General features: G+C 29.8%; 1 protein-coding gene and 1 long non-coding RNA gene across 2 annotated transcripts in view; one reads left to right on the top strand and one right to left on the bottom strand.

Annotated features, from left to right (window-relative positions):
- LOC126758771 (ras-associated and pleckstrin homology domains-containing protein 1) overlaps positions 1-15,327 on the top strand; it is a 39,536-nt gene extending 24,209 nt beyond the window's left edge. The window contains exons 2-3 of the mRNA XM_050473150.1: positions 9,084-10,101; positions 10,161-15,327. Coding sequence (XP_050329107.1) covers positions 9,084-10,101; positions 10,161-12,427 — 3,285 coding nt within the window. The 3' untranslated portion in view covers positions 12,428-15,327. The remainder of the gene's footprint in view (positions 1-9,083; positions 10,102-10,160) is intronic.
- Positions 1-21,065, bottom strand: part of LOC126758785 (uncharacterized) — a 154,701-nt gene that overhangs the window by 62,917 nt on the left and 70,719 nt on the right. The window lies entirely within an intron of this gene.

Here is a 21,065-nt window from a genome sequence, read left to right as displayed (position 1 = left end):
GGTTGCTTGTGACGAGTGCAGCATTAAGATAAAGTTGCTTGTTGAGGATTAACGTGTGTGCTTGAACGTGTTAGAAAATGGTGAGAATGCTTTGTTTTGAGTAATTAAATGAGGTGTTGAGCAAATTAGTGTGGATAAGCGGGCTATTATGAGAAAGTAATAATAATAGAACTAAAATGTGTGAGGAAAAATAAGAAAAATGCAAATAAAATAATTAAAAATAAGCAAAAATTAAATGAAAATGTATGAAAAATACAAATAAAATAAACAAAAATAAGGAAAAATTAAATGAAATTTTAAAATATTATAAATTCAGAAATAAAAAATAAAATAAAGAAATAAAATATATTTAAAAATATAAAAATTAAAAACTACAAAAAATTTAAATTATAAAATAAAAGAAAAAATATATAAAACATTAAAAAAATAATAATAAGCATAAAATTTTATTTGATTGAAATATATGTATATATATGTATGTACATATGTATGTAATAAATAGCATAAAGTGAAAATAGTAGTTTTAAATAAAAGTACAATAAAAAAATGAAGCACAAATTACAAAAAAATAACAAAATGGATTTAGTATTAACAAAAAAGAATAAAATATATTATAAAGATAAATTAAAGTAAAAAAAATATAAATGAAAAAGTACGAGTTAAAATGTAAAATAGTGAAAAGTATAATAAAATCCTGTAAATTTTGTAAAATTCGAAGGAATTAAAAAAGAATTTTACGTAAAAATTGAAAAATTGCTATAGAGAAAAATTTTAATAAAAAAAATGAATAAAGGACTATGAGAAAAATTAATATTAAAAATTGTATTCAAATACAGTAAATTTAATAAAATAAAAAATAAAGAGAGTGTTATATAAAGTAATAATTAAATTAAAATGTGTAATTTTATAAAATAAATTATTAAAAATCAACACAAGACAAAGTGAAATTTATAAAAAGATTGTAAAATTAGGAAAACAATGGAAGTAAAAATAATTTAAAATTTAATTCGAATAAGTTAAAAAGAAATAACGTGGTGAAATAAAGTCATGAAATAAAAAAAATCACTAAAATAAAATTACATAAATGGAGGAAATTAAAGAAATTAAATCATAAAAAGAAGTGAAATATCAAAAAAATGATAAAAATAAAACCTTAACTATCATTTCAATACGATATAAATAATCAAGCCAAGAAAATTTTTTATTTTATTAGTATTTTTTTGTTAAGTTATTACAAGATAAATAATGAAATCAAAAAAAATAAAAAAAAATATTACAAATGGGCCAGATTAAAGTCAACAGTTAGATAAAAAAAAAAAGTAAATAGCGTTAATTTATACATATACTTTTATATTTTTCCTAACTTAATTGGTCTTAATTTTTAAATCACCGCTTACCTTCAATAAAATCGTACATTTAGTTATTCTACAATTTAATTACAGACTTTGAGCCTTCAAAATAAATTCACATTATCGAATGTCAATCAGTTTGATAACCCAGTAAAATTCAATGAAAATTAATTTCTTGCACGCAATCTTGCTTCACAGTACAATTCAAGCATTAGAAAAAGAAGCCGCCACGAAGGACATTGCAAATGTAGAACAACAATCACAACTTAATGAATTTGCCGATATAAAATAAACAAACAAGAAGTCGCTATAAAGCGCATAAATATTGAAACAGCCTTGACCATACATACAAAAGTACGTACATAGATAGTCTATTACTTAATACGCGCCGCGCGATTTCACTTCAAGCATGAAATGCGACAATTACTGTTTATAGTATATGTTTGTATATATGTATGTATAGTATATGTAGATATATAGTTCATAGCTTTTATCATTTTTTACTGTCTCCATTTGGTATGATGTCAACCGCAACGCGGCAATATTTGTATGTTTGTCTATTACTTGCCCTCAAAGGCGGCACACATGGAACGCTGGCTACTAACTGCTTACTAACCGCTTACTAACTTAAATACACAAAAGTATACACATACCTAAGTGGATACTAAGTGCTTAGTTAATTTGTTAATCCCGCTTGTTAAAATAGAAATAAAACGTAAAACTAGGTTAGGGAGTGGTACAGTTTAATGTGCGTCAAAATAAAGGCAAAAAAAAAATTGGCGCAGGAAGGAATTTTGCGGGCATGTTGGCGGAACAAAGTCTGCAATTATTTAATTAAGCGCAGAAAAATGGCATAATTGTTGTTGAATAATAACGGAACTTTTTTCAAATATTTATATTGTGCAATGTGTGCCGACAAAGCAAGAGAAGTAGGGGAAGCGAGTGCGAGTGTGGTGGAAGTGGGCAGTAAAGCAAGTGTTTATAATGGAAATTTGCTGGAAAAATTAAATTAAGCACTTGGAAAATTAAAAATGCGCCACAAAATGTGTGCAATTTAATTGTCGAGGAAATGTGCAACAAAAAATATTTTTATTTTAATTATATATTTTTTTTCCATGCGCTACTAAAGTTTTATGGGTTTCGATTGGCTATGGTTTGAAATAATTATTTATGCAATTATTGGAAATATTTTACGATTTTCAAGCAATTTAAGCATACAATATAACTTGCGTAATTTGATTACATTTTTTTTGCAATTTTTGAAATTTAGCTATTTATATTATAATATATTTTTTTACATGAGGAAATTACATATATTTTTTACAATTAAACAATATTACTACAATATAAATGTAAAAAAATTTTAATTGCCTCATAAAAAAATATATTATTTATATTTTAAATAACTTTATTTAAATAAAATTTAGTTTTTTAATACATATTTTTATTTAATTTTTTTTTTTGTAATTTTTTACATGCATAACATTTTATTATTTAATTTAAATTAACGTTAAAAATTTTTCAAATATCATTTTAAAAAGCATTTTTATGACCCAACACATAAAAATTATTATTATTAACTTTAAAATATTTTATGCGTTGAGTTTAACTTTTTTTATTTGTACCAAACTATTTTTTAAACACTTTTTTATTTATATATAAATATATAAATTTAGCTATGTATATACATATATTACACATATTTAATGCAATTTTGTTACCTTTGTGCAAGTTAATGCTTTTTTTCTACAAATTTCTTTCTTTTCTTTCAAACTTTTTACACGTTTTCTTTCGTTTTTTAATTTAAAATATATTTTAATATTTAATTTTTCCTGAAATATGTGTAAATACTCAAACGATTCGTCAAGTGTTTTGCCTTTAAAAGATTAATTTTAATAAATTATAAATTAATATTAGCAATTTATACAATTTATCAACGTGTGGCCACAGTGTAATTGTGCGTTGACAGGCCAATCATATGGTGCAACAGCAAAAGAAAACAATATACAGAGAATTTAAATATTAAAAACTCAACAACTTTAAAGTACATATTAATAAAAATAAATAATATTAAAATAACACTGAAAATAAAATTAATTAAATTTGCCAAACTAGCAGCAAACAATTTGTGCTACAAATTAATTAAAAAGTGGCAATAAAAACTAAAAATGAATGCATAAATTAGAAGCTAATAAATTACAAAGTACAAACATATGCACATACATATGTATGTAACTGTTTGTATGTACGTTTAAATGTATATATTTACAAGAAGCACCACACAAAAATTAAATTAAACAAGTGAAAGAACGCCGAAAGCGGCAAATCCCATTAAAAAGCCCATTAAAAGGGAAAGTGACGTCAGGCTTCGTGGGCGCGCACAACTTGCTTGTAGAATGCCTAGCTCAGCATAGTTGTTTACAACGCTTTGGTGGCCGGTTTTAGCAGCAAGTGGGTAGGTCAAACAGTCGGCGTTTACAGTTACAGTTATAGTTAGTGTTACCTTGAACGCCACTTTAGCGTTTTCCACAAAAATATTTGCACGCACATTTGCTTAAACGCCGTTTTTTTCGAATACGTTCTTTTATTAATTTAATTTAATCATTTACATAAATACTTTTTTGGCATTTTCAAATGCTCACATACATATGTACATTTTGTGGCAACACTTTTAATGACAGCGCGAAAATGTGCAACTAATATTCGTGTTTGATGAAATAAGTGCGATTAGCAGGAAATTTACTCGCCGCATTTTAATAGATTAAGTGCTTGGAAAAACAGCACAACAACAGCAACAAGCGAAAAAATGCAAATACCGAGTAATGATAATAAATTGTAAAGGCAAACAAAAGAAAAACTACAAAAAAACTACTAAACGACTCGTCACGCGATTGTCAGCGCGCGCTTGCTGGCTTTGTTTTGCTTTTTTTATTTGCTATAACATATTAATGGTAATGCTGGCAGCAGGGTTGGCTGTTTGCTCGTAATTTGGCGCAGATGTAGAGCGGAAAAGCGCACAAATGGATGTCACGTTTGCGCGCATCGCATGTGACGATAAAAAGCTTAGAGCGATTAATATTTGTACACACATAAATATGCATAAATGTATGCGTACATAAATATATTTATATTAATGCATGCATGCAAACACTTAAATGTACAAATGCGCCGCCGCGGGCAAATGCTTACGAATTTACTTTGTTAGCACACAGTCAAACGTACTTACATGTGCATATATGTATGTACATAGATGTAAGTATTAATGTACATATGTTTGCTGTAAGCACTTAGCTGTTGAAATGTATGAGCAAACAATGGCACATTAATGCTTAGCGCGCTTTGATGGCGCGAAAAACGCTGTACGGCGACGCTTTAACAACAACTCAACATATTTTCAATTATAGCAGGGTAAAATAATTGTTGGCAGCAAGTATTTATGTAAATACTGCATATATAAAAAGTGAAAAATTAGTGATTAAACAAAACACTTATGATAATCAAAGCGTATAAATTAAAAAAAATGCAAAAAAAAAGGCAAAAAATAATGACAAAGGGAATTCAAAGAAATTAATATTAAAAAAATAAAATAAATAATAACAAAAAATTGAAAAAAAATAAAAATATATTTATATCTACATCAATTTTACAGATCGTACAAATATTTTTTATTTCCTCTTCAACGCGTGCCAATTGCTTTTATTGTTAATCACTTTGTCATTAATGATTATACAAGTTTGAATAACAAACACGCTTTATGATAATAGCTTATTTATTATTTGTTTTTTAGACGTTGGTTGTTGTTGTATGTATGCTTTATACATTTATTGATACGTTTGATTATCATAATAATAATTATAAATATTTTTTTTTACAAATAAGAAAATTTTATATACATATGTATGTATGTATTATGTACATACATACATATATGTATTTGAAAGGATTTTCTAAATGCAAATAAAATTTATTCGCACTAGTGGCAAGTTTTTAGTTAATCTACAATTAGCTGCGAGACAAGCAAAAACATTTTTTAAATACCATATATGGTATAAATTGATCGAAATTTAGAAACTTTTAAAATTTTCAAAAATTGTAATATTTTTAAATTTTGAGAATTTTCGAAAATTTTGAAACCTTTAAAATTTTCTAAAAATTGTAAAATTTCTAAATTTTGAGAATTTTTGAAAATTTAGAATTTGTATTTTTGGAAATCTTAACATTTCTATTTATTATTATTTTTAAAATTTTAAAACTCTCCAAATTTTTCTAAAAATTGTAAAATTTGAAAATTTTGAAAATTTTCAAAAATTTTGAAACTTTTAAAATTTTCTAAAAATTGTAAAATTTCTAAATTTTGAAACTTTTAAAATTTTCCAAAAATTGTAAAATTTCTAAATTTTGCGACTTAAAATTTTAAAACTTAAATTTTTCTAAAAATTTTAAAATTTCAAAATTTTGAAAAATTTTGAAAATTTAGAATTTGTATTTCTGGAAAATTTTAAAATTTCTAAATTTTGAGTATTTTTAATATTTTTAAAATTTTGAAACTCTCAAAATTTTTCTAAAAATTGTAAAATTTTAAAATTTTGAGAATTGTTGGAATTTGAGAAGTTGTATTTTTGGCAAGAAAAAATTGCTTGTCTAATTGCACTTTCTCCAAATACGGCGACGTTTTTTAATTTACCTTAGACGAAAACCTTGCCTAGTACGCATACCATTTTTCTTTGCTAATTTGAACAGGTACTCTTTGCAAAAATTCCATTACACTCGAAGAGCCTAGTTAACTGCAACTATTTATTTCTTAAACGATCTTAATCTTGCGCTTCTTCCATAACGACTTAAGGTTTTGTTCGGGCTGGCGCCTACTCTAAATTTAATGAATTGTGTGCAATACCTTTTTTTTATGGTGTGTGGAAGGAAGCTGTCATTATTGCAATTATCCCTTTTAACATGTTTGACAGCAGCTTTCATTCCAGCAATTATACTGTCGTGCTAATCTTTTGAGTATACAAATCTAATTAGAACCTTCCAATTACATACATACATACCTACATAAGTAGGTACTTACAAATAGTACAAACATTTATTACAAATTGAAATCTTCGGAAATTGCAACCTTGACTCATTTACACACATAGCTTTTTACATGCATATATGTACATACATACATATGTACGTATGTATGTATGTACATGAAACCTCATAGCAACACATATTCAAATAAATTAATTAAATGCCTATAAGTAAATTGTTTTCAATTGACTTTACTGCATTTCGATAACGATTCATATGTATGTATGTAAATGTAAATACATGTGTTTTTTGCTCCACCACAGCAAACGGTCACAATGTCAACGCGGCAACGGCATCTTATTACACTTGCGTTGTTGGTGACATTTCAAGGCTGTTTAATTACAATATTACAATCACATTTATGGCGTCAAATGAACAATAAATAGATTTACAAATACATTTGTAAATACTTATTTCTCCTCCACACGCTTGCCAGATAAAAATTATTACAAACTTTTTGTTTTTGTTTTTGTCTGCGCTTTGCTGAAAGTGCAATCGAGAAAGGAAAATGTGAGGACGCTGATGGCGCCAGGCAATGTGCCAAAATGATAATTACAAATGGCAAATGGAAAATAGATTTTATAGCTTGTAATTGCATGGAAACTTAATAAATGTGTATGCAGGTGCTTGTAACGACAATTTTTATTGCATAAGTGAGTTTTTTATATTGTGCAATGTGGCTACTCTTTTGTAAATGACTTATTGAGCGAACGATAACTGTGCAATTGCGATATTGTGTACTTGTTTACATATTAGAATCGTAAAAAACATGAATAAACTTGCTAAATTTTGTGCAGTTACATTTTAAAACAAAAAAAAAAAATATGAAAGTTGCTGTTGTGTTGTAATTATAATGAAATTTAAAAAAAGATGAAATTTCTTGGTTTTATTGTATTTTGTGCAATTTAAATTGCTAATAAAAATTAAAAATGAATGTTGATTGTTTTTGTATTGACTGAACGTGCCGATAAGCCATACAGCAATTATTAATAAACAAAACAACAAAAATAAAAACAAATTAGCACTATTGGACTTCGTCACTGAGTATGAATAACGAGTTAACGAACGTATCATTCACAGTAGACGCGAGGCAAGCGCTTTGTTTATTTGCCTGCAAAGGTCAGTGTACGAACCATGGTGAATTTTATTTTGACTCAGCAGCGGCAGCAACAATTGCGGTAGCTGCCGCAGCTTCCGTTACTTCGCACAGTTATTCTCTGTTAGCAGCAACTGTTATGGTAGACCAAATACTAGCTGCGGTATAGAATTAAATTTAAAAATAAACTCAAACTTTGACTTTGAAATGCGTGTTCAAGTGGCAAACTGGTTGTAGCGGCGGCATAGCCTGTGTGTGAGAGCTCAAGGTATGTGTGTATGCTTATGCAATACAACAACTGCGGGTGTAACGTATTTACATATGTATGTAGGTTGGTTTGTTGTTGTTGGCGGTGACATTTCCAGCTAGCCGCCGGATGTTATTGTAATAGCAATAACAACCATATGCATAACAAAGGCTTGCAAATGACCTTGACTGGGTGGAAGTGAGACGCGCTGTGTAATATTTTTGTTTGGTTTTTGGTTGGAAAAGGGTGTTTTAGTTTTTTTTCGCTTTGTTTGTGCTTTTAACTAATTGAAAGGTGTTTTTATTTGCATATGAAATGTTTTGAAGTGATTAATTTGCATATGTATGACGTTTATATTTGCATTTGTATGAATGTATGTACATAAATTTGTATGGCTCGTGCGCGCTTGCAATCAAAATTATTAATTAGTGAGAGCATAAATTAGCGGGAAGACGTTATGGTAGAAAAAATAGATTAAAAAGCAAAAATTTAAGAAAAATTAAAAAAAAAAACAGAAAATGTATTCCAAAAAATTAAAATAAATTAATAAATAAATATTTTAAAGATATAATGCAAATACCAAAAATAGCAAATATAATACTAAAAATATTTAAAAAATTTGTTTAAAAATATATTTAAATATTTATAATTATAAAATAATATATAAATACGTACATAAATACATAATACAAAATAAAAAAAAATTAAATTTGATTAAGAAAATAAATAAATAAATATAAAAAAATAGTAAAAAGCAATTTTTAAACTTCAATAATAAAAAAATACGAATTTTTGGAAAAAATATATAAGCCGATATTAATAAAAATTATTAAATAATTCGGTAATTAAATATCTATTAAAAAAAAACGAAAAAAAATTAAAGTTATTGATATATAATAAATACCAAACAGATAAAATAATTAAATATAAAAATTGTAAGAAAAAATAAATACGGTGATATTTGTATATAAGTACATACATATGTATATGTATATACTTATGTATGTATGTATGTACATGTGTATAACGCATTTATTGGATTAAAGTCATATTTGTTAATTGATGCCGACTAAAAAATGTATGGCCAACTCCGCAGATTTAAATAAACAATTTTTCGTGAAATAAGTCAAATGTAAATCCACTCCTAAATGAAAATGAAAGTTGGTGATCTATATTGCTAAAAAGCTGCAAACTATCGCAGATTATGCAAATTGTTACAATTCATCACTCAATGAAATATATAAATAAATTAATTTTTATGCCGTCGCCACCTTTCACTCGCCAAATAACATGTCTTTCACTTTACTCTCGCCTACAGATTAGAAGTCTCACGCAATTAGCTTCGAGCGGCAGCCCATTGCGGCGCGAAAACACCTTCACATCGGTCACAGCCCAACAAGTGACAGTCTTATCGTCGTCGCCATCGTCTACGGCGGCGGCGATACAAACTGCGGCAGCCATTAAGCTGCGCAAGTACAGCGATCGTTGTCTGACCACAGCCGAGGCCAAATCGCACACCTACCGCATCTCGATGGCCAATTTGGAGGAGACACAAGAGTCCGAACTGGACATGATATTGGGCGAGCTGAGCTTATTGGAGGCGCAAATTAATTGCGGTGATGCTGCCTTTCTACCCGGTTGCGGTGTGCCTGGACCGCAGCAGCATGTAAATCAAACAAGCGGCCTGAACATGGGTACAGCACCGCCAACACGCACACATTCGCGCACAAATTCCACCATTTCAGGTGCCACAACTATTTCGCTATCCGGTTCGTCGGAGTGCGGCAGCAGTGCCACCACGCATTCGTTGGCCTCCTCCTCGGGCGTTTCGGAGAACGGACAGAGTAGCGTGGGCAGCGGCGGTAGCGTGAGCAGTGTGATGGGTGTCACTATGGTTGGTGTGGGTGGCGGTGTGGTGGGCATGATGCGCGAGCCGCGCACCGAGTCGCCGGACAATGATTCCGCTTTCAGTGATACGGTTTCGCTCTTGTCCAGCGAGTCGTCCGCCTCGAGCAGCGCTAGCTCGGCGCTGCATCACAAGCAAATGCAGCAGTTGCAGCAGCAACAGCAGCTTCAGTATATGCAACAACAGTTGAGCGGCACTACATTGAGCAGCAGCAAGGCGGCCAAGATACAGTTGGCGCTGCATAAGTTGGAGCATCCATCCATACGCAGATTGTTTGTGAAGGCGTTTACCTCGGACGGCGCTTCCAAGTCGCTATTGGTTGATGAGCGCATGACATGTGGTCACGTGACACGCTTGCTGGCCGATAAGAATCACGTGCACATGCAAGCCAATTGGGCGCTGGTGGAGAATTTGGGTGATCTGCAAATGGGTGAGTACTAGTGGTATTTCGATGATGAATTTATTTTACCGTTGCTTTGTTATTCCCAGAGCGTCTCTTCGAGGATCACGAGCTGTTGGTGGATAATTTAATGACTTGGAATTCGGATGCGGGCAATCGTGTGCTTTTCCAACAGCGCAGCGACAAGGTATCGCTTTTTGCCAAACCCGAAATCTACTTGCCGGGCCCACAAATGGCGCCTGGCAGTCAACATGATGAGCATACACGCGCCATGTTGTTGGAGGAGTTCTTCGAGACCAACTCACAGCTGCAGGTCGATGGTCCACTATATATGAAAGCCGATTCGAAGAAGGGCTGGAAGCGTTATCACTTCGTGTTGCGATCTTCCGGTCTCTACTACTTTCCGAAAGAGAAAACGAAGAACACACGTGATTTAGCTTGTCTAACGCTCTTCAATGGCTACAATGTGTATCGCGGTTTGGGCTGGAAGAAGAAATGGAAGTCGCCCACGGACTATGCGTTCGGCTTCAAGTCAGCCGTTGATTCGTCATTGGGTAAAACATGCCGTACATTGAAAATGCTGTGCGCTGAGGATTTGGAGACAATGGAGAAGTGGATCACGGCCATACGCATTTCGAAATACGGCAAACAGCTGTGGGATAGCCACAAAACACTAATGGATGATCTCAGTTTGGGTGATGTGATGTCACAGAGCAGTTTCGGCGTGTCGATGCGTAGCGAATCGATTAGCAGCATCTCATCGGCTGTTCCTTCACAGTGCGGTAGCGTCTCCTCTGCCGTTTCGAGCATGTCCAATTCGAGCGGACGCGTTTCGCGCGCCTCCTCATCTTCGTCAAGTGGCTGCCTTTCGGACGACAACAACGGCTTCGACTCTGAATTCACCACAGGCACCATTAAGCGTAAACCTTCGATGAAACCAAATCTACCGTTGACTACTATGACGCGCCAGTTGAAGGAAGTCGGTGAAATAACTATTTGTGAGGGCAGTGGCGCTGATGTGCAGGACGCCACCTCGCCTGAGCGCAGCGGCACGTTAACGCGTCGACACAGTCGCCGCAAATCGCAAGAGAGCAACGGTAGCGGTACACTAAAACGGCGCCAGCCCACAGCGGCTGTGGCCAAACGCGGTTCGGCCGAAAGCATGAACGCAACCGCTTGCAATTCATCTGGTTCCTCCAATTCGACACCTACGCCAACACCCAGCATTTGCACCAAACCGCTGCTGGAATATGAAGCGTCACGCGCCACACCTGTTAACGATGTGGCCGGCGTCACAAACTGCATGTCCTCATCAACACTCTCGCTAGACTCGCTGCCGCCACCACCACCGCCGCCGCCGATTACCGATGAACATGAGATATACGGCTCACAGCTGTCGCTGGTTTCATTGCCACCGCCGCCACCACCAGAAGATGTCATGGTATATCCACAGCCGCCACAAGAATACGCGTGTGCTGGTGGCCTTAAGTCAAACGGCATGCCACCGGCGGTGCCTGCAAAGCCGCAAAAATCGCAACAAACGCCCGTCAAGGGACCGGCGCCACCCTACAAGGCGCCACCAGAGTATGTGGGGCAAGCGCACGCTCAGCATATGAACAATAGCAACAACAACAGTGGTATAAATGCTGCGGCCGCTGCACTGCCACCACCACCACCACCAACGAATACGGGCACACAAAAGAAAGTCTCCTTCGCCGATTCGCCAGTGTTGTTGCGTCGCAAAATGTGCTCCCCCGAGCCGCCCGTGTGTGTAATGCAAATGCACGCACAGCCCATTTATGGTTACGCGCCTTGTCCGCTGCCACCGCCACGCGCTGATATGACGCGTCTTTCCACGAACTCTTCGAACTGCAGTTCCATCGACTTTGGCTCACCGAAGCGCCTGCAGGAGTCCACCTCGAATCCGCCGCGTGACTTTCTCAAGGATCTGCAGCGCGTAATGCGTAAGAAATGGCAAGTGGCGCAGAAGTGCAAACTGGAACCGGCTACAACGCCGCATGAAGTGCTCGGCTTTCGTGATTTTAACGACGAGTTGCACAATTTGAATGCCTCCGCCACCACACACTACTACCGCGAGACGGCCAATGTGAGCAATTGGGTGCAGGAGCATTATGGCGCAGGCGCACCACCACCGCCGCCGAGCGAGTATGCGCTCTACGAAAATTTGCATGCGAATGATGCGCCGAACGGCATGGGCGGCACAGCAGTCATGATGGAACCACAATTCCCTATGAGCGGCACGGCGGTGGCTGCAGCAGCGGCACAACGCAAGAAGCGGCCACCGCCACCACCACCCAAACGCAGCGATTCGACGCAGCTGACGCATAGGGTTTAGGGATGTGGCGGAGGCCAACGTCGCCGGCATTGGTTTCTGTGCGGTTGGTAAAATATAGCGCTGAGGCGGCTGCCTAAACGCCTGCTAGTGTTGCGAAGTGCGAGCGAGAACGCTGCGTATATGAGCGCCGAAAAAGGTGGAGAGATTTATGTGTTATGCTTAGGTAGGGTTCAGAACCTGTGTCTGCTGCGCGGCCAGTTGCTAAGCGAATTGCGGCGGCAATAGGCACAAAATATGTCCTTTTAATGTAGTTTATAATTCAGCTATATATAAAATTAACAAATTTTTATATATATTTACATGCTTATACATACATAAATACATATGGTATGGACGTCTAATAGTTAAGATTTACATACATACAGGCATTAATGCTTTAGAGTAAAGCGAGTTTTCGCGCAAAATTTTTTTTAGGTTAAGATAACAAAACGCTACTTAAATGCTTTCAAAATGTCTACGCCTAGGAATTGTACAATATGCCATACTACTTGATTGAAGCGAAAAGGGGGAAGGTAATTTGCTAAGTGAGGCACTCAGTAATGCATCTATAAAATAAGCTAAGAAGTTTTCAAAAAAATCTATATCCTTTGAATCATAAAAGGATAGCGCATTACATTTTTTAAAAAATTATAATTTTTTGTAAACTCTACACAACCCTCCATACAATTTATTGGCTATACAAATGCAAGTATAAGTAAAAGCGCTTAAGAATATGCGTGCAAATGCTAAGGAATAAGATTTTCGAAACTCTACACCACTCTCCACATGTTTTTTAACTCATAAATCCCTAATCTGCGCAGAACAGCTCGCGCAAATGTGCATAAACGCCATGGTTTAAGTTTTTCAAAACTCTACACAGCTCTCCACGCGATTTTTAACTAATAAATCCCAAATCTGCGCAGAACAGTTCACGCAAATGTGCATAAACGCTTTGGTTTAAGTTTTTCAAAACTCTACACAACTCTCCACAAAATTTATTCGCTATAAAAATGCAAGTATGCGTAAAAGCGCTTAAGCAAATGCGTCTAAATGCTAAAGAATAATATTTGCGAAACTCTACACAACCCTCCAAGAACTCTCCACTAAATTTTTCGTCCCTAAACATTTTTGTATGTGTCTTGTCTTAACAAAATCCTTTAAACATATTAGCGCCATAAAATAATCGTGAAATCTCCACTCTTTGTGCTCCACCTGTATTAGGCAAGCAATACTTCGCAAATATCCAATTAATATGTCATGCGAATTTTGTATTTTAGCAAAAATTTTTAAACGAAATTTAAAATTTGTCTAATTCTAAAATAATATAATTATAAGCCAAATTTTTATTTCGCATTAAGCAGCAACTAAACGAATATTTAGTACTTTAGTATTATTGTACCAAAATGGCAAATCTACACACATTTAACGATTGCCAGCAGCATGTAATGCAAACTTGAAACCCTGAATTTCATTTCATTTTACTGTAAATATAAGTCTACACTTTTATGTGTGCGAAAAATTTTCGAACAAAGTTATGAAGTAGTTTATTATTTGTATAATAATTGAAATTAACTCTAACGCCTTACGATTTAGAAGCGAATATTAGCGTTTAGCTTTTAGTGTAAAATTTGAAAAAAAATAAGAATTTGTAAACTAAAAAGATAATTTCTTATTGTCCAATTGGCGTCTACAAACTAAGCTTGTATGTGTATGTACTTATTTAAGTGAAATTCTTAAAGTAATATGTGAAATGAAACGGAAAGGAAATTAATTTTATGAATTTTTGAATTTTGTAAAAAATAATAAAATGAAAAATACCGCTTTTCCATAAAATTTCTAAAGCAAATTTATTTGTGTGTAAAAATAATTAATAATAATAGTAATTAAATTGTTCCTAAGCAAAAGCATTTCACTTGAAACATGAAAAATAAGTTGAAAAAAATTAAAAACAGAAATATTTGAAAAAAATATTTTTTAAAATATTTGAAAAAAAAAATGAATTTTAAAAAAGCTAAACCGATTGGGCAGTTAAAAAGTTTTTAAGAAAAATATTAAACTGATTTGTGCGTTTCGTGCGACGAGGCGCCGTTAATTACAGGCATGGAATTTTGTAAAAAAAATAATTAAAATTGTGAAATAATAATTTTTGCATTTTTTTCGATTGTAAAATTTAGTTGTTACGCTTGTACAGTATGTTAAATACAAAAAATATGTATAAAAATTCCAAAAAAAAATATAAATAAATAAACTAAAATTCTGTCAAAGTATCAGTGTTCCCCGCTTTTTCTACTATAAAATGCCTCGTAGCAATTTTAGTGCGTTGAAAGCAAAAGTTACTCTCAAACAATTACTAAGTAAATGAAATATTATAAAGTAAATTAAACTATGCATAAAATACGCTAAATAAATAAATGAAAAAAAAAATAAATTATTAATAAATTTTGCTAAATAAATGAAATTTGCTAGAAAAAAAAAAAAAAAAAAAATTAAACAAAAAAAAAATTAACAAAAACAAAAATATAAAAATGCGAAAAAATACTTATTAAGGCGTCGAAAATATTTATGTAAAAAATCTACAGTTTTGCATAATTTTATATTATATATTTATTACATAGAAAATGTAATTGTATACCACAGATATTTGTAAATGCCATACAAAAGCAGTTTATCGAATATTATACAGCAACTACTATACTACAAAATATAAAAAATATAAATACTTATAAAAGTAAAATAAAATATCAAAATAATTGAAAAAATAAAATACAAATTATTATAAAAATGAAATAAAAATTATGACAAAAATAAAAAAAGTTATGATATAAAAGCATTAGCATTACATAAGCATTGCGTGTGCGCCTTTGTTGTATCTCAAATGTTTGTTTTTTAAAGAAATAAATTTTATTTTGTGTAAATTCAAATTTTCGTTTTTTTATTTTAATTATTGCTTTCCTCTTTTGCAGTTTATGTGAAAATTCAAAAAAAAAAAATATATTTGAAATGCCAGCTTATAAAAAATTTAAAAGTTTTGAACTTCTCAAAAATTTTATAAAGTTAAAAAATTCCCAAATTATAACAGTATATTGTATATAGTTTTGAAAACTTGTAGAAATGCTTTTGATCATTCCAGCTGATTTTAAATATTAAAAAAAGAAAATATAGAAAGTTTTTAAAAATTTTAGAATTCAAAAAATTTTGAATTTATAAAAATTCTAAAATAACAAGAAAAATGTAATATGTATGTACATATGTATATACAGTAGTTTCGAAAACATGTGGAAAATTTTTTAAAAATAAAAATTTAAAAACTTCAAAAATCTTGGAAAATTTTAAAAATTCTAAAATTCCAGAAAACATACATACATATATGGTATACATATTATAAAATTCAAAAAATTTTTAAAAGTTTTAAAAATTCTAAATTATCAAGAAAAATATATACAGCAGCTTCGAAAATTTGTAGAAAACTTTTTAAAAATTATAAATTTTAAAAAATTTGAAAAACTTAGACAATTTTAAAAATTCTAAAATTCCAGAAAATATATACATACATACATATGTATGTATGTATGTATGTATGAATATACATATGTATATGGTAGTTTTGAAATTTATAGACAAGTTTTTATCTAAGCCGGTATATTTTCGAAAAATTACAAAAAATTGGAAAATTTTAGATATTGGAAAAGTTCTAAAATTTGTAGGAAGTACATATGTACAGATGTGTCTACCTTAGAAAAATAAAGGAAAATCTTCTATTTAAGTCAACATAAGTATTGCTAAAAAATTCAAAAAACTTAGATTATAAACATTTTATACATAAAAATTTGTTTAATAAAAAAAAAATAAACTTAATTTGTAGGTCTTTCCAGTTTATTTAAAATAGCAAATTTCGATAAAATTAAAAATTCAAAAAATTTAGAAAATTATAAAAATTCTAAAATTCCAGGTTGCAAAAATTTGTAGAAAATTCTAAAATTACGAGAACTAATAGTTTCGTAGATTTGTAGGTCCTTCCAACTTTTTAAAAACAAAATAGAAAGTAAAAAAAAATTAATATTCAACAAGTTTAGAAAGTTATAAAAATTAAAAAAATTCTAAAAATCCAGGAAATAAACATACATATAGCTTGAAAAATTTGAAGAAAAGCTTTTAGCCATGCTAGCATGTTCTTAGAAAATTTAATAAATTTAGACATTTTCAAAAATTAAAAAAAAAAAATTGGGAATTTTAATAATTCAAAAAATACTAAAATTACAGGAAGTATATACATATGTATATGATTTTTGGAAATTTGTAGAAAAAGTTTTAGCATTTTTAGCATATTCTTAAAGAATTACAAAATATTTGAAAATTTTCAGAAATTTAAAAATTTTTTAAAATTCAAAAAATCTTAAAATTCTAGGCACTATTATAGTTTTGAAATTTTGTAGAAAAGTTTTTATTTGAGTTACTTAAAATTTTTTTTTGAAAAGATTAATTTTTTTTCTTGAAATGTTTGCAAAATTTATTTAAAAATTTTAAAATTCTACAAAATTCAAAATTTAGGAAAAATTCAACATATACATATTTATATAATTGAGAATTTTTCGAAGTTTCGTTTTAATATTAAAAATTCTTTTTAAATATGAAAAAAAAACAAAAACTTTTTGAACTGGAAAATACAATTTATTTTTTCCAACAATAAAAATTATATAAAATTTTTTAAATATTTTTCGAAGGACAGGGAAGATTTTTCAAGAAAAGGCTTTATTATATTTTTTATACTGAGGAAATCAGATTTGGCTATATTAAAACTAAAGTATTTAAATTATTAAATTTTTCTTAATAGTTTTGAAAAAATATTTCACATTATTATTTTGTATTTTATATAAAATATTTATGTATACATATTTCATTATGGTAAAAATGTGTTGACCTTCAAAAATATACCTACGAGTATTGAACTAACAAATTGTACACATATTTTATAAACACACTGTGAAATAATAAATAAAATCAAAAATATATTTATGTTTAAACAAATTGGTATTTCATTGAACTTATTTTTCAATTTTTGAAATTATTTTCAAAAAGCAAATTTTATGAAAATTTTTCGAAATTTATTGAGTTGGTTTTTGTACGTGTTTCATAATTTTTTTTTAAGAATTGCTTACAATTGTTTGAAATTTTGTACATGTTGCCATCGACTGTTTACTGAATCGAAATATAAATATTTAAAATTTCAATGAAAAAATTTGATTTTAGTGTCTTTCGTGCTAAATATGTTATTAGAGAATTTTTTAAAATTTTTTAGCAAACATTTCAAGTTTTTTAATTTTTTTCAGATTGTACAAGAAAGTTTTAGAATTTTTTTTATAATTTTTAAGTTTTTGAATTTTTTTCAGATTGTACAAAAAAGTTTTAAAATTTTTTTTTATAATTTTTGGGTTCTTATACAAAATTTTCACACTAAATTTAGAATTTTAAATTTATTTGAGTTTTCATAAAAGTTTTTTACTTAAAAAAATAAAAGGGTTTGAATTTGTTTGAGAAGTTATCCAAACTTCCTACTAAAAAATGAAAATTTTTGAATTTTTTTGGGATTTAAAAAAATGTTTGTTAAAAAAATTAAAATTTTTAATTTACTTGAGCTTTTATGAACTTTTTTTTTATTAAAAACTAAGAAATTTTCAATTTATTTGAGAACCTATCAAATTTTTTGGAAATAAATTAATACTTTTGAATTTTTTACTAAAGAAATAAATGTTTAGAAATTATTTGAAAATTTAACCAAACATTTTTTACAAAAAAAGTTAAAATTTTGAATTCATTTGGGAATTTATGCAAACTTCTTACCAAAAATTCAGAATTTTTTTTCTTTTAGGATATAAAAAAAAAATTTTTGATAAAGATAATAAAATGTTTGCATTTATTTGAGTTTTTATGAATTTTTTGTTATTATTTATAAAATTTTTTATAAAATAGCAAATATTTTTTTGCTAAAAATTTATAAATTTTTTTGCTCAAAAAATTTAATTTTTTTGAAATTATTTGAAAATTTATCAAAAACTTTTTTATTAAAAAAACTAAAATTTTGGAATTTATGAGTTCGAAAAAGAATGTGTACAAATGTGTGGCAACCTTCCAACTGCTTGACTAAGCTTGAAGTATTGTAGTAATAGATGGAATATGAAATCAACAAAAGTTGCAAATAAAATAAAAATTAATAAGAAACAAAATGGAAAATAAAAAACTACAACAACAAAAGAGCAGACTCTATTAACTTTTGTGGAATTTCGAGTAGTTTCAAGGCATAAACAGATAAAAAATAGAGTAAAAATTTAATGATTATACATAAAAACAACAAAGTTAAAACAACAATAACTTTTATAACAACAATTTTTAAATTTTTATAAAAACTCAGATTTTTCTCCATGCAAAAATTACTACCAATGAAAGGAAAACAATAAAAATAAATTTAAAACACGTCTTCAATCAACCGATCAAGCATAAAAAGCAGCAACTAAACGCGTGAATTATAAAAAACTTTCCACTTTTTATAAAAAAAAATAGAATTTATGACAAGTAAGCAGTGAAAATTCGAACTTCAAGCAAGACTCACAGTAAAACACAACTCAAGCAATCAGAAAATTTAGCAACTCAAGCATGTAGGCAGCACATTTCCAAAACAAAAGAGTTAAAACAAAATCGTAAAAACTTTTTACCGAAAAAATCACTAAAAAGTAAATATTTGTAGTAGAAAATAATAAGAATGAATTTCGAAAAAATCAGCAAACACAGAACAATGCTTGTCAAGCAACACGTTGCGGAAATTTTATGACAAAATCAAAACCTAGGGAAGAATGAAAATTGTTTACTTTCAGCAAGCGAATTTACTTTGAGAACTCATTAGAGACGAAATTAAAAGCAACAACAAACAGTAATTAATAAAAAGCAGTTTAGTAAACCAATGAATGACATAAAATAATCAAGCAACTTAATGGCCAAGTAAATAGGGAAACTAGCACTACAACCACATAGTCTTAAACTTACACTTTTTGATACTACAGATGTAAATTTTAAAGCAGCAACTAAGCAAATATGAGAGTGAATACAAGAATACAAACAAGCAAAAAGACTACGGTTATTCAAGCATTTTATACAAGCGCACACTGAGCGTAAAACGATTGACTGAAATAGCTAAGAACTTGCACTTTTCAAAATGAAACATATTTAAATGCACTGCAGGCTAAGAGTTTGGAGTAAGCGCTGAGCAAAGTCAGGATTTAGGGCGCTCAAGCAAACGTTGAAAAATTTCATTCAAGCATGTTAACAAGCATGATTAAGTTAGGTTAGTGTGGCATAAAATGAGCTTAACAAGCAATCAAAATAATATTGCAGGAAATGAGAGTTTGACTATAAAAAAAGAGCAGATGTAAAAATTTCGCGATGCTAAAAATATTTTTTTTTGTCAAAAAATCGATAATTACAAATAGAAAAAATGGATGAGCAACTTTTAAATTTATTGAAGCATTTTAATTTCAAGTCAGATTCGACAGTTTTTAAATAGATCGCTAAAAGTCAAATATTCATTATATCGATACCAGAAATTTTTTTATATTTTTATCGATTTTTAATCGATAATTTACCTAATTCTATTTGACAGTTTTCAAATATAAACAATTATGGTAACGGTTTTGGTTTATTTTAATCGATGTTAATCGATTTTTAATCGATAATTTTATTAAATCAGTTGATAGTCTTCAAATATATTGTTTAAGTCAAATATTCACGATATCCATACAAGACATGTCGATTTTACATGCTTTAATTAATTTTTAATTGAATTCGATTTGACAGTTTTCTAATACAAATAATTATAGTTTTGGTTTATTTTAATCAATATTAACCGATTTTTAATCGATAATTTATTAAATCAGTTGATAGAGAGTTTAATCATTTTGCTAAAACTTAAATACTCCCGATATCGTTACAAGAAATGACGATTTTATTTATTTTAATCGTTCCATAATCGATAATTTATTGAGTTATATTTGATTTTAATATAACTCGCTAAAATTCAAAATTTATATATATGTACATGTATAATTTATCACATTTGAGAATTTTAAAAAATTTCGCTAGAATTAAAATATTCTTGATATCGATAAAAGAAGGACGATTTAATGTGCATTAATAGATTTTTAATCGCTAAGTTTTCAATTCCGATTTGACACTTTTCAAATATATCAGTGAAAGACAAATATGCTTGATATCGATACAGTAAGTTTCGGTTTTATCTTTCTTAATCGATTTTTAATCGATAATTTATCGAATACGATATAAAAAATATATGGATAAAAATAAAATATTCATGATATCGATGAATTATTATTTTTAATCGATAATTTTCAAATCAGATTTGATAGTTCCAATATGTTGGTAATAATTAAATATGCATGATATCGATATATGTAAGTAATATCGGTTTTAATGTAATTTAATCGATTTTAGTTGATAATTTATTAAATTAGATTCAACAAATATACGGCTAAAACTGAAATATTAGTGATATTGACGCGTGAAATACTCCTTTTAACATTTTTAATCGATTGTTTATCGAATCAGGTTTAATAGTGTTTCAATATATGGGTAATATGTAGACAAATATGCATGA

This window comes from Bactrocera neohumeralis, chromosome 5 (assembly GCF_024586455.1).
Source record: "Bactrocera neohumeralis isolate Rockhampton chromosome 5, APGP_CSIRO_Bneo_wtdbg2-racon-allhic-juicebox.fasta_v2, whole genome shotgun sequence".
NCBI lineage: Eukaryota > Metazoa > Arthropoda > Insecta > Diptera > Tephritidae > Bactrocera > Bactrocera neohumeralis.
This window is presented reverse-complemented; position numbering and strand designations above follow the sequence as displayed.